At 45.5% G+C, this 14,471-nt stretch overlaps 2 protein-coding genes across 8 annotated transcripts in view; one reads left to right on the plus strand and one right to left on the minus strand.

Moving 5' to 3' along the window:
• Window positions 1–758: 758 nt before the first annotated feature.
• Window positions 759–4,037, minus strand: FAAP24 (FA core complex associated protein 24). 2 transcript variants are annotated; one of them, XM_032326088.1, is made up of 5 exons: window positions 3,893–4,037; window positions 3,399–3,517; window positions 3,161–3,300; window positions 2,821–2,973; window positions 759–1,316 (listed from the first exon to the last, which is right to left on the minus strand). In XM_032326088.1, exons 1-5 carry the CDS (start codon window positions 4,033–4,035, stop codon window positions 1,068–1,070), a joined length of 804 nt encoding a protein of 267 aa, XP_032181979.1. In that variant the 5' UTR covers window positions 4,036–4,037; the 3' UTR covers window positions 759–1,067. The 2 variants fall into 2 exon arrangements, with proteins under 2 accessions (XP_032181979.1, XP_032181981.1); XM_032326090.1 differs by having other exon boundaries at window positions 3,907–4,002.
• A 206-nt stretch (window positions 4,038–4,243) lies between these two features.
• Window positions 4,244–14,471, plus strand: part of CEP89 (centrosomal protein 89) — a 66,276-nt gene continuing 56,048 nt past the window's right edge. For 2 of the 6 annotated variants that reach the window (XM_032324935.1, XM_032324936.1), the window contains exons 1-3: window positions 4,244–4,416; window positions 6,230–6,336; window positions 12,194–12,352. In XM_032324935.1, the coding sequence (XP_032180826.1) occupies window positions 4,378–4,416; window positions 6,230–6,336; window positions 12,194–12,352 (305 nt within the window). In that variant the 5' untranslated portion in view covers window positions 4,244–4,377. The remainder of the gene's footprint in view (window positions 4,417–6,229; window positions 6,337–12,193; window positions 12,353–14,471) is intronic. The other 4 variants (XM_032324930.1, XM_032324931.1, XM_032324932.1 and 1 more) reach the window with 2 other exon arrangements.

Here is a 14,471-nt window from a genome sequence, read left to right on the forward strand (position 1 = left end):
TTTCATCCCCACCCCGGGCTCTCCTCTGTGGATGCGTCTGCCCTGCCATTTTCCTACAGATCTGCCTCCTGTTGGGCTATATGCTGCCAAACACATTCTTTTCCTCCTGTGTATACGCTGGCTTTTTACCTTTAAAAGGGAACTCCAAACTCCAGGCTGTGTTCAGAAGGCATGCTCAGTGACTAAGAACAAACTGTGCAGCTACCAGGAAGGGAGGGAGGGAGGCAGGAAGGAAGAAAAGGCAGTACAATTGTTTATTTACACTGGCAACACCCTTAAAACAGCAAGCGATATTAAGACCATGTTGGAAGAACACTGGCTCTGCCACCAGGAACAAGGAGTTTATGGTACACAGCACAGCGCTTCACTGTAGGTCTGTTTCCTTTAGAAGGTCACATCTACCTCCTGATCTGATTAGACCTTTCCATGATAGACACTAGTCAATCTGCCCAGGCCAGCTTTTTGCTGAATTTGAGAGTCCATTAGTAAACTCTCTCAGGAAGATCCCCATGGGCTCATTCTCTCTCTCTCTTAAAGACTTTGTTTTTGTTTTTAGATTTATTTATCTATTTTGAGAGAAAGGGAGAGGGAGAATCCCAAGCGGACTCCATGCTGAACATGGAGCCCAGTGAGGGGCTCAAGCTTGAGATCATGAGCTGAGTCGAAACCAAGAATTGGACACTCAACCAATTGCATCACCCTGGGGTCCCTGTTTTTGTGTGTGTGTGGTTTTTTTTTTTTTAAGATTGTGGGTTTTCTTTAAGTAATTGGTACCCCCAAAGTGGGGCTCACAACCCCAAGATCAAGAGTCACATGCTCAGTAGAGCCGACCAGGCGTGCCCTCCACGGCTCCTCTTCCACTAGCAGCACGAGGGCCGTGCTATCTGGAGCCCACCAACTTAAATGCCCATACCCAGAGAGCAAGACAGGGTAATTGGCAGCTTCCGTGCATGCCTCACCCCAGTCACTCATTACATGTTGTGAAAGGAAGGTCTTTGTTCTCCAATTTTAAATATGAAAACTGAACACGATCCAGTAGCTTGCGGTCCAAGCTGTGAGAAGAGTTGTCAGCTGGGCTGTGTGAAGAAGGCTTGAATGTGCTGTGCTGCTGCTTGTCCCACGACTGGCTCCAGTTCTCGGACAGAAGCATTACTTAGCTGTTGGATACTTGGGAACTTCTGAAGGAGAAGGGGGGCTTTAACTTTTCCAACTCCTGGGATCTGTTGCACAGTTCGAAGGAGGGATAGCTCAGGGATCTGACCCCGTTTCTTACTGAGGAAAGGGTTCTTACTGGGCTCTTTGGTTTGTTCTTGAACCTAAACCAATAGTAAAGGGAAAGCACGTGAGCGCCCTCTAGGGGACTGGCAGTTCTCTTAAAAATTTACAGAAATTTAGTTTTCCTTTTCCATTTGGTCCAGCTTGACTTACCCACTACAAATGTTTTCATATACCATGAATATAATTTTTTTTAATTATTTATTTATTTATTTGATAGAATGAGAGAGAGGAGATCACAAGTAGCCAAAGAGACAAAGAGAGAGGTGGGGAAGCAGGCTCCCCGCTGAGCAGAGAGCCCGATGTGGGGCTCGATCCCAGGACCCCGAGATCATGACCCGAGCCGAAGGCAGAGGCTTAACCCACTGAGTCACCCAGGCACCCCTCCATGAATATAATTTTTCACATAACAGCAAAATTATTGAAAGAGGAACCGTATGAGTACACAAAGGACTATGAGAAAATCTGATTAAAACTTGTATTTTCAGAATGCTTAGAATAAAGCAATGCAAACATACTCTGAGGAATTCAAACATGTTCCTGTGGCCCACTAGAAAATGATTCAGTTGTATGGGATTAAATTTTTAAGTTTTTTTTTTTTTTTTTGAGTGAGAGAGAGTGACCAAGCACGTGTGCACAAGTAGCAGGGAGGGGCAGACTCCCCGCTGAGCAGGGAGCCCGATACAGGACTGGATCTCAGGACCCTGGGATCATGACCTGATCGGAAGGCAGATGCTTAACTGACTGAGCCACCCAGGCACCCAGTATGGGATTACATTAAAACTAAACTGGACCTGCTTGGTACAGGACCTGGAGAGAGCTTGCCTGTAAAAGGAGAAACCCAGTTTTCAGTTAGTGGTGCATACAGGAAGGTAGTCGATAGCATTACATCAGGAGAAGTTAGGACCAGACAAGCAAGGCATCAGGTGGAGAAGGGAGAGAGTAACCTATGAACGACATGGGGTGCTTCTCAATCCTAGCTACACATCAAAAGGGAAATTTAAAATCCACAGTACAACACAAATTGATGCTTAAGGCCCTACCCTGACATTCTGATTTTTAATTGGCCTGAGGTAAGGCTCATGTATCGTTCTTAAAAGTTCCTCAGGAAATTCTCAAGCACAATGAAGATGAATAATAAGTGAAGACTGATCGGAGAATCAGGTTTTTTGTTTTCTAGAAAAGGATCATATGTGGGGTACCTCGGTGGCTCAGCTGGTTGTCTGCCTTTGGCTCAGGTCATGATCTCAGGGTCCTGGGATAGAGCCCCAAATTGGGCTCCCTGCTCAGCCTTGAGTCTGTTTCTCTCTCTCCCTCTGCCCCTCTGCCTGCTTGTGCACTCTCTCATACACGAATAAGTACATAACTAAATAAAGGATCATCTGCTTTGGACCGCAGCTGACCACAGGTAAGTGAGGACTACTGTAGACAGGACTGATGGATTGCACCGACAGCAAGAGCAGCAGCTGGAGTGATAGATCCAGAAAGCTCAGGTGAGAGTCTGTAAGGCAGGGCTCCTGCAGAGGAGTAGGAATCAGTACTTACCAACTGGGTGATAAGGCTGGACGCTTCCATTGGGCTGGCCACTGGAAGCAACACCATCCCAAGGTCCAGCACTGTAAACTTCTGTATGGCTGGGAAGTATTGTTCACTCATCTGTGTTTTCTCAACTATTACAATCCCTTGAAGATTACCAGACTTTAAAAGGAAGGAAAAAAACGAAACAGTAAACCATTTTGCAACAAAACTACCTCCAGTTTAAGAAAATTCTCGGTCCAAGAGTGCTTCGAACGGCCAATGATTGTGTATAAATTATTCCAAAGGATGGAGAAGGGGGCGGATGGAAGTCAATTTTACGCTTCGGTGTCTTCAATTCAGTACTTACATTTCTAACCCGAACAAGCCTCTTCCTGTAGCCATTTCCTGCCACCAAATCAGCTTCGGTGACATAAAGAATGCAAGATCTGCTTGACAAGTAAAAATCTACCGGTGCCAGGCCATCCTCAAACACGATTTTAATTTTCCCTTAGAACACAGACAAGAAAAAGGAGTTCCGTGAGGACAGTAGGTAACACGTTTTGAAAAAGCTTAGGAGAGCGCTTATGCACAGGCAGCCCACCGACCTTGCATCCCCTGTGCGAGCTGCGACCCGCGCCACTTCTCGTTGGCCACAACATGCCCAAAAGGCACGTGCATGGGGCCTGTGCCCTCAGGAGGGTTCCTGGCCATCGGCGGCCTCGACCTAATAAGGAAAAGACGGCATTTGAGCAAGCTCTCCCGCACACGGCCCCACGGCCCCCTCGGAGCTGGGGCCCCTCCGGCAGGAGCCCGCTTCCAAGGTCTTTATTTATTTTTTTTTTAAAGATTTCATTTATTCATTTGACAGACAGAGATCACAAGCAGGCAGAGCAGCAGGCAGAGAGAGGAGGAAGCAGGCTCCCTGCTGAGCAGAGAGCCCGATGCGGGGCTCGATCCCAGGACCCTGAGATCACGACGCCAGCCGAAGGCAGAGGCTTCAACCCACTGAGCCACCCAGGCGCCCCCCAAGGTCTTTAAAGGACCAAATTATTTGCCAAAGTCTAAGACCCAGGAGATTCTCGTCCTGGTAGCCGCGTGCCTCATTTTCTTCACCTGCTGGCTCCTGGCACCCCCCGCTCGGTCTGCACAACGGCTGCTGCCGTCCTCAGCCAGGAGACCCTCAGCTTTCATCCGGGCGCGCCACTTCCGGTTTCCCTCCCGAGCCCTCGCCAATTTTTTCATCCTTCCCGCCCTCCACCTCCCACGGCGCCGGATAGGCTATGGTGTTAGAGAACGACACCTGACCTGGCCAATAAGAGAACGGAACACGCACTATTTCCGCCCCGAAGACTTTGAATGCGGGCAGCTGGTTGCCAAGAGCTACACGGCGGAGTAACCTTGGCTCTGACTGGCCGAGGAGAAAGGAGAACCAATGAAAGACGAGGTTGTTGCGAAGTGCATTGCGTAGGAAAAGCGTCTCGGGCTTAGCCAGCGGGAGGAGCTCAGGTTCCACGGAGCGGTCCTTGCTTGTTAGGATATCCTCACGTGCGTCCAGCCCTGGTCCGGCCACTCCCCGCACCAAGGATGCTCCAAGGGTTTCGCAGGGGCCGCAAGAGCCAGTTTGTAAGTAGATCCCGGGGGGCAGGAGTTAAACAGGAATGGGTTGGGATTTGGCCTGCGGTTGAGGCCAGGTAGCAGCGCAAAATGACGTTGTTCCCCACTCGAGAGGCCCTGATTTTTTGCGTTCTAAAGCATCTTCTATCCCAGGGTGGGGCTCGGTCAGACGGCGGCGCCCTGTCTCCCCTGCAGCGTTTCCTCGGGTGTCGGGGAGCAGTCCTGCCGGCACAGTCCTACTCCACCGCTGAATATGCCTCAGTGGGAAGTCGTTCTGGAGTCTTCCCTCCGCTCCCCACCGCGTAACCCCATCAGCCAAGTTCCATAGATTCTTCCCGCCAACCATAACCTGCAGCTTTTCCCGCCTCCACCCTGGCTTCCAGCATCTTCCTGGCATCTCTCTGGCTGCTGCTGCAGCTCCTCGCTGTTCCTCTGCTTCCAGTATTGCCCTAGGCCCGTCTTCCACGTGGAAGCCGGGGGGATTCTAATAAAACGGACATCTGTCCGTGCTGCTGCGCTCCTTAAAACCCAGAGCCTCCAACTTTCTCTCTCTCTCCCTCTCCCTCTCTCCCCCTCTCCCCCGCCCTCTCTCCAGCCATTTCTTCTCCTTCAGGCCTTTGCTGTTCCTTTTGCCTGGAATGCTGCGCTCCAAACCTTATCATGGCCACTGTGTCACTGTAGGCGCCTACTCCCAATTTCATGCCTTTCACTGCCTGAGGAGCCTTTCCGGGGGTCAGTTTCGGTGGGTGTACCTCACTGAGACACAGGTTCTCCTTAGTCACGTATAAAAACTCTTAAATGGGAACAATCACCACTCTTACCTCCCGCGCATTCTTCTAGGCTCCCCTCAGAGGGATACTTGTTATTTCTAGAACATTGCCGCCAGTGTCTTGCTTCTTTCATCGTTCATGCTGTTCCTTCTTCCTAGAATGCTTTTCCGTCTCATTTCCCACATGTGAGAGCCGTGGCCATCTTTGATGACCCCGTCTAAATGCCTCTGTGATTTTTCTTCAGCGGGACATTAGAGGTCCCCTTGCTGGCCGCCAGACCCGGAGGAGCTCTTCCTTCCCTGTGCCATCCCAGCACCAAATTTGTCTTTCCCTTGACACCTTCTATAATTCGTGTTACATGATAAGTACTTGGGTGTTTTTCCCTCCATACTCTTATTACCTTGTCGATGAAGACAAATTTTCTTTATTGCAATCTAGGTGTTTTGCCTTGAGTAGGTGTGGATAATGACTAGTACTGAGAGAGTGAAGGTTGGGTTATACTCAGAAACTTCTGAATGACTGCCAGGTGCCTAAAACCAGATTCTCTGATTTCCGTTGTGTGGAGAAGCTAGTTTTTGCTATTCTGCACGTCTTTGAGGTAAACTGTCTAAAATCTTTATTAAGCTTCCACATGGTGTAGACTGATGGGGGGAAGTGCTTGAGTTCCAGGGTTGATAAAGACAAGAACATTGCCTGCTCTCCAGAAGCTTCCGTTCTGCAGGTGAGGCAGCAAGTGAGAGAGTAGGGTTATTGGAGGTCACGCTGTGAGGCTGGAGGTCCTAGAGGGTGACTCTGGGGGATGGTCAGGTCCCTCTGAGGAGGAAGGACAAGAGGTTTCCCACAATGGCCAGCTGCAGTGGTGTTCCCTGGGTGAGCATCCTTGCCTGGCCATATGGGAATTGGGGATGGCAGGGGGAGGACTGGTGGGTTCCTGGTGGGGTTAGATCCCTGGGTGGCCAGTGCAGGTGTCCCCTTTCAGGCCCCAGGCGGGGTGTCAACAGGACCCAGGTAATCCCATACACCAGTGACACTGCTGGGTTTCATTTGTGCAGAAACACATCATCCATGGCTTTCTACCTGCAGCCAGCATCGCACCAAAGCCAGCTGTGCCACGCACACCTCCTCCCCGCAGCCCCAACCCTTCTCCAGAGAGACCAAGGTGAGTCTCAGGTGGACAGCCATTAGATTCACATCCTTCGAAATGTTTATCTTGGTTCCATAATGAAGCACTTACTATGGTTTCTCTGTGGGATAATGATCTGTCCCTTTCAGGGGTATGGAGTTTGTTTCATAATTGTAGTGTTCCAGATTAAAGCATTAAAGCCCAAGTATATAGGTTCATAGTATGTTGAAAGGAATTTGAATTATGCACAGAATTTTCTTTTGAAGTACAAGTCTGTCTTTTAAAAGAGCTGATTTGGGGGCACCTGGATGGCTCAGTGGGTTGAGCCTCTGCCTTCTGCTCAGGTCATGATCTCAGGGTCCTGGGATTGAGCCCCACATCGGGCTCTCTGCTCAGCAGGGAGCCTGCTGCTCTGCCTACTTGTGCTCTCTCTTTCTCTGTGAACCAAATAAATAAAATCTTAAAAAAAAATTTTAAAAATAGCTGATTTGGGGGAAAGAAGGAAAAGGATGTTCACTCCCCAGAGCCTGGGATTCCCTCATCTTCCGGTGCTCTCAGCATCAGAGAACTGACTTTCTTTTATACCTAACACCTCTGCCTGTGCCTTCTAAGGGCTTAGACACAGGAGAATTTTAGACTATTTTTTATCCATAAAAAAACATGGATACATGGCTTGATACTTACCATTGAATTGACAGAACTAATTTCGTGCAAGAGTGGTACCTTTGAAATTAGAATATGGTATGCCTCCTGAGAAAGAAACACTTTGAAATATTTTTAGTGTTTGTTTTTTCTTTAAGTACCATGTTGCTAACAAGAAGAGCCATTTATTAGTGTTTACCCCGAGCCGAGGACTGTTGTAAGTCCTTCAGAAGCATTATTTCATTCCATGCTCTCAGCGACCCTCTTAGAGAGGTCTTGTTGGGCTCTCTAGCTCGGGTTCAAGTGCCTGCACTGGTGCAAAGTGTCACAACTGGCAAGCAATGGCTCCAGTACACCTGTGGGTCTGTCTCCCCAGCTCTTCACTGTCTTTGTGACCAACCCTGACGCTGTATCGTTAAGGCTTCTGTGTTTCTGTGGCAGCAGTGATGGCGAGAGACAGCTTTACCTTCCATCCTCAAGCAGAAAAACCAACACATTTATCTCATGGCAAGCATGTTGTAGGTCAGTTAGAAAATCTTTGTTGTCTCCTCTACTGTACAAAAATATCTTCCTGGATTATTATGTTTATAAGCCAAAAATAATCCACAAGGCTTTGGCAGATGTGGCCTATTTCCACATTTTTTTTATTTGTAGGAACTGGCGTTCAAATTACATTGAGATGTTACCATGCTTCGTGTGAAGTGTAATAGTGTAAGAATCCTACAGCCACTGACTTCCGTCTCCTCCTTCCCATCCTTCATGTTACTGTTGCCCCTTCTAATTCCATACATTATAAATCTCACAGTGTATTATTATTACTTTTGCCTTAAGCAGTCTTTTTATGTTTCTTAAACCAATTTTATTGAGGTGTAATGGACTTAAACTACATATTTGAAACGCATCATGTTACGACATATATTTACACCCATTAAACCATCACTGTAATCAAGATAATAAACATATCCATTATCCCCCAGGTTTCCTTGTGGCCCCCTTTGTAATTCCCCACCTCCTGTGCTTCTCTCCCCCTTCCCATTCCCCTCTGCCCAGTCCACCCTCACCCCCATCTCCCCACCACCACTGAGCTGCTTTCTGTCATATTAGCTTAGTCTGCATTTCCTAGAATTCTACGTCAGTGGGATTACACAAAATAATTATGCCAGTTTCTCTGATTCAGGGTAATTATTTTGAGATGCATCCATAATGTAGTGAAAATAGGTAATTCATCTTTTTTACTGCTGAGTAGTGTTCCATCATATGAATAATGAATGTGTCACAGTTTGTTTCTCCATTTACCTGTGGATGGATATTTGAGTTGTGTTCAGGTTTTAATTTTTTTTTAAGATTTTATTCATTTGACAGAGAGAGAGAGATCACAAGTAGGCAGAGAGGCAGGCAGAGAGAGGTGGGGAAGCAGGCTCCCCGCTGAGCAGAGAGCCCAATGCAGGGCTCGATCCCAGGACCCTGAGATCATGACCTGAGCTGAAGGCAGCGGCTTAATCCACTGAGCCACCCAGGCGCCCCTCAGGTTTTAGTATTTTAAAACTAAAGCTGCCATGAAAATTTGTGTACAAATCTTTGTTTCCTACACATGCTTTCGTTTTTCTTGGATAGATACCTAGGAGTAGAATAGGTGGGTCATAGACTCGGTGTGTATTTGTTAAGTAACTGTCAAACTGTTTTCTGAAGTTTTTTTTTTTTTTTTTTTTTTTTTTTTCTGAAGTTTTAATTTATGTTCTGACCAGCACTGTGTGAGTTCTAGTTACATACTCAGCAATACTTGATTTGGGCAGTAATGTGTGTGTGTGTGTGTGTGTGTGTGTGTGTGTTTTATAATTTAGTTGACATTAGTTCTAACTCATATTTTTTATCGATAGGATTTTGGAAATAGTGACAGTGCATAGGTAACAATGTATAGAGCTTGTTTGGTGAATCTCCATCTTCCTTATGCTTTCTGGGTGACCGTATATTGATTTGGTGTGGCCCATTCTTTATTCTTTTGGCCCAGGCAGCTCTGTTGTACCTGGAGTCCATGCACACATCTGAAATTCCTAGATCTTTCCTTGCAGATTTCTGGATGTCTCTACCCAAGGGGGCTTACTTCTTGAAGCTCACTCCACAGATATGCTTATGAATGTAAATTTTGGACTTTCTAAGTAGTATACTTTGTAGTATAATATAGTACAGTTTATATAGTATACTAAGTAGTATTCTAGTAGTGTAGTAACATCTCATTGTGGTTTTATTTTGCATTTCTTTGCATTTCTTTGATACCTAAGGTTGTTGAGCATCTTTTGTGTTTATTTGTGTTTATTTGCCATTTGGTGAAGTGTCTATTCAAATCTTGTGCCACCACTTTTGAAAACTGGGTTGTTTGTGTTCCTATTACTGTATTTTTAAAAAAATATTTTATTTATTTATTTGATAGATCACAAGTAGTCATAGAGGCAGGCGGTGGGGGGGAGCAGGCCCCCCACTGAGCAGAGAGCCTGATGCGGGGCTCAATCCTAGGACCCTGAGATCATGACCTGAGCCAAAGGCAGAAGCTTTAACCCACTGAGCCACCCAGGCTCCCCCTATTACGGTATTTTGAGAAGAGTTCCTTATCTATTCTGGATACAAGTCCTTTATCAAATCTGAGATTTGCAAATATTTTCTCCCTGTATGTGGCTTGTCTTTTCATTCTCTTAACAGTGTCTTTCAAAGAGCAGAAGTTTTTTTCTTTTAAGATTATGATTTCAGTATCATATATAAGAAATCTTTGCCTGACCCAAGGCCACAAAGATTTTCTCCTATATTTTCTTCTGGAAGTTTTATAGTTTTGGGCTTTATATTGTGGTCTATGATGCAATTAGAGTTTATTTCTGAATATGATGTAGGAGGCACAGATTCAAGTTGATTTTTTTGCACGTGGATATCTGGTTGTTCCAGGACCATTTGTATTAGCTCCCTACTGTTGTGTAACAAATTACACCAAAACTTAGTGGCTTAAAGCATAAAACAGTAACATTTTTTATCCCATGTCTCATGATGCTCCTTTTTAAAAAAATTATTTGGGGCGCCTGGGTGGCTCAGTGGGTTAAAGCCTCTGCCTTCAGCTCAGGTCATGATCCCAGGATCCTGGGATCAAGCCCCATGTTGGCCTCTCTGCTCACGAGGGGGCCTGCTTCCTCCTCTCTCTCTGCCTGCCTCTCTGCCTACTTGTGATCTCTGTCAAATAAATAAATAAATAAAATCTTTTTTAAAAAATTAAAAAATTAATTTCCTCTTTGTGTTTCATTTTGGTGGTTTTTTCTTGTTTTGCTTTTAATTTCACTAGTCCTTTCTTCTGCAATGGGTGATTTGCTGCCCGTCCCATAGAGTGTAATTTTCAGATCTCAAAGCTCAAGCCTTTTTTCCCCCCCAAGTCTTTTTTAATACTCTCCCATGTTTCTACTTAGCTTTTTGAACCTATGGAATACAGTTATAACTGCCTTTTTTTTTTTTTTTTTTTTTAAGATTTCATTTATTTACCTGACAGAGCAGGAACACAAGCAGGGTGGGTGGGAGAGGGAGAAGCAGGCTCCCTGCTTGGCATGGGGCTCAGTCACAACCCAAGCAGAAAGCAGACGCCCAACAATTGAGCCATCCAGGCGCCCCAATAACTGTCTTAAAGTCCTTCTCTGCTAATTCTAACATATGCGTTCAGTTTCGAGTGGGTTTCTGTTGATTCTCTCATCATTTTGGGTCGTGTTTTTCTGTCTCTTTGCATGCCTGGTTATCTTGGATTGCATACGAGATGCTGTTGTGTCACCTTGCTGTATGCTAGATATTTTTGTATTCCTACCAATCTTCTAGAATTTTGTTCTGGGATGCATTTAAGTTCCTTGGAACCAATTTGATCTTTTAGATCTTGTTTTTATGATTTGTTAGGTACAGCTGAAGTAGTGCTCAATCCTGGGTTAGTTACTCCCCACTACCGAAGCAAGACCTTTCCGAGGACTGTACTCAATGCCCTGTAGATTATAATTTTTCCCATCTGTCTGGTGGGAACAGGCATTGTCCCCAACTGTGTGTAAGCACCTGGCACCGAACCTCGAATCATTGTTGGTAGCTCTTCTCCCAGCCTTGGATAGTTTCCTCACATTTGTGCACTGAGGAATGTTTTGCTGAACACTCAGCTCTCTCCTTTCCGGTCCTCTGTCCTGCAAATATCCGCTGTGCTGTTCCTGGACACTCAGTTCTGTCTCCATAGCTCAGGAGGTCCACCTGACTCCACTGTGCCATGACCTGGAAATTCTCTGAGGTAGTAAGCTGACACAGTTGTAAATCTGTTGCTTTGTTTTGCTTTTTCAAGTGGGAGTATAAATTTATTACTTTGTCTTTCCAGTATTAGAGTTTTGAATAATTTGCAAGGGTTTTTAAAAATGCCTTTTAAAATCATTTATATCTTTTTTGGGGGGCACGAGGGTGGCATAGTCAGTTAAGTATCCAGCTCTTGGTTTCAGCGCAGGTCCTGATCTTACGGTCTTAAGAGCCTGGCTCAGGTCCCACACTCAGCATGGAGTCTGCTCGAGATTCTCTCTCCCTCTGCCCCCCAACTCGTGCGTGCGCGCATTCTCTCTCTCTTACTAAAATAAATAAATGCATATCTTTAAAAAATAATTTAAAAATAAATTTTTTGTATTTTTTATATCTCCCATTTTTGCCCCCCATTCTGATCTTTTATTTTAAAAGGAAACTACTTTAAAAAAAAAAAACAAAAAAAAAAACAGGACACCTGGGTGGCTCAGTTGGTTAAGCAGCTGCCTTCGGCTCAGGTCATGATCCCAGCGACCTGGAATCGAGTCCCACATCAGGCTCCTTGCTTGGCGGGGAGCCTACTTCTCCCTCTGCCTCTGCTGCCAGTCGGCCTGCCTGTGCGCGTGCTCTCTCGTTCTCTCTCTGGCAAATAAAATCTTAAAAAAAAAAAATAAGGAAACTACTTGAATAGAGGCTGCTTAGATTGGAGACCTGGACCCATCTCCTTAATAGGAAATCTTGGACAAGTCATTTATATTTTAGGAAAAAATGGAGATGGCAGTAATATGCATCCATTCAGTTGGTGTGATAATGAAATGAGGCATATAACAGCCAGCGGGCTCGTAGTCAGTGGGGACACACTGCATGCACATGGAGCAGAAGGTCACCCTTCAGTAATTCTCATGACCTGTCATTCAGCCTTCAGCTTGCTGGTTGTGTCTCACCTTCTCCCTGGCATGTGTTTGTCTAGATCTGCTCTGGCTGCAGTCATCCTAGCAACAACGCTGACCAGCCGGACTGTCGCCATTCCTCAGCCTCGCCAGAGATCCCTGTCTGAGAGTGACACGACCTGCGTCGAAAAGGACAGTTTCATCGAGCCCTATGCCACCACCTCTGAGCTGAGGCTTCGGTGAGGACCCTGTCGCTGGCTCTGCTGCATCTCTGACGGAGGCGCCCCAGCTCTCGTGTGCATGCATGCGTGCGTGCGTGCGTGCGTGTGCCTGTGACTAGAGTTAGTACTCAGGTTTTCATCATCAGGGTTAAAGGGACGCTGTCCTGGGACACTGATTGTTTTTGACTCCTCTCAGAATTCTCTCTTGGGTGGCTCTTGTGAGATTATGGCTTGTGAAAGCCCTGGGTATTTTCCTGGCTGCACAGAGCCAGCGAGTTCAGGACAGCCTTCAGCCCCTCACGGGACTGTCCCGTATCACCACCTAGATGCGAGAGCTGTCACCCACCACCTCTTGTGTGGCCTTCTCTGAACATTGCTGCTGATTTTACCTTCTTTGGCACCTACTTTACAACCTTTTCTCTTCTTTCACATCATGTGCTCTGTTGCTTGAGCTGGGTGACTGCCGACATCCGGCTGGGCGGTCAGCAAGGTTTCCTCGTCAGGAAGCGAGCACTGGCAGCAGAGCTGAGGAAGGTATAGGGAGTGCCTGGGAGCGGCTCAGGGGCTTGGGGGAAATGGTCAGTGTGGGGCTCGGATGAGCTATCAGGACAGAAGAGGGAGCATGACACAAGGACAGATGTGGGCAGCTGAAGGAAGATGTTTGTGGCAGGGGCTGGGGCACTTGGGTAAGGTGGGCAGTCATTCAAGATGGCCTGGAGGAGTAGGCAGGGGCCAGCCTGGTGATGCCTTTGGTGGCCCATTCTGAGGTTTGGTCCTCCCCACCCCCTTCTGCTAGCAGCACCAGGAAGACACTGAGGTTTGAAGGGCTTATGGGGTAGGGTTGGGGGAATACATGACCAGATTTACCTTTTATCTGTCATGTTTATTCAATTTTGTTTTTTGACAGCTTTTTTGTGGTTTTTTTTTTTGGTTGTTTTTTTTTTTGCGTACCTTTTTATGCAGTAAGATCTGTCAGTCTTTGTAGTTTCTGACATTGTGAAATCTAGAAAGGCCTTCCCTATTTTTTTTTTTTTTTAAATTAACATATAATGTATTATTAGCCCCAGAGGTACAGGTCTGTGAATCGCCAGGCTGGCCTTCCCTGTGTTGTGAATGCTCACTTATTTCCTTCTAGGACATGTTAATATTTTTGGTTTTCACATTTTAATCTTGACTTCATTCTGAGATGTTTGAATATAGCCTGTTTTCGTCATAAGAATTTCACTTTAGCTGGATTAGAATTTAAAGATGAGGAAATGATCTTAAACTTCATTAGAAAGAATGAGCAGATAAGACCATCAGAGGAAATCCAGAGAGTTTTGACTTGGGGGACGGCTGGACTAGCCACGTCATACTTAAAATGCGTAGTTGAAGTAGTGTAAACAGTGGGACTGGCTGTACAGAGAGGTGCGTGTGGATGCCCTGAGGGAAACTGGGGTTTGCATGCCGGGTGATGGTTTCATAAAGACCACTTCACAGAGCAAAGGGGAAGGAAGGGATTCGACAGCATAGTGCTTAGCAGTGGTAGAAAAAAAATCTGCTTCCAGCCTTGCCTAGTTCAAATACCAAACAAATTCCTATTTAAATGAAAGGAATTTGTTCCTTTCATTTATGAAATGAAATTTATGTGTATGTTTGTATTTATGTGTATGAACATATGCATAAGTAAGAGCAGGAAATCCTATATTCACTGTTACCAAATCTCTGAGGCAGATGCCTGCAGTGCCCTTCTAAGCTAAGAATTTAGAAGGTAAAAAAGTGTTTTTTAATGATCTGTATGTTAAAAAGAAAATTTACATAGCCACAGCTGAATTAATAGAATAGGAAGAATACAGTAAATACAAAGTTTTGAGTTTTGTAGATAAATATAGATTAATTATAGATTAAATTTGAATTGAAATAGACCTATTAGAAGCAAAGTGGATCAGTAGACAAAGGGCATGAAAAGACAGTTCACCACACAATTACTGCACACAAACAAATGGAAATATATTGTTTTGGTAAGAAATGCAAGATTTATACATGAGATTTAAGTTCTTGTGCCAAGTTTTAGAAAATTGTTACTAATAGAGTCATTATTGTAGCTGATTGGTGAAATGATTTTGTGTAGTATGCCTGTAGACCCCAAAAGAGTCAT

This window comes from Mustela erminea, chromosome 19 (assembly GCF_009829155.1).
Source record: "Mustela erminea isolate mMusErm1 chromosome 19, mMusErm1.Pri, whole genome shotgun sequence".
In the NCBI taxonomy this organism is placed as follows: domain Eukaryota; kingdom Metazoa; phylum Chordata; class Mammalia; order Carnivora; family Mustelidae; genus Mustela; species Mustela erminea.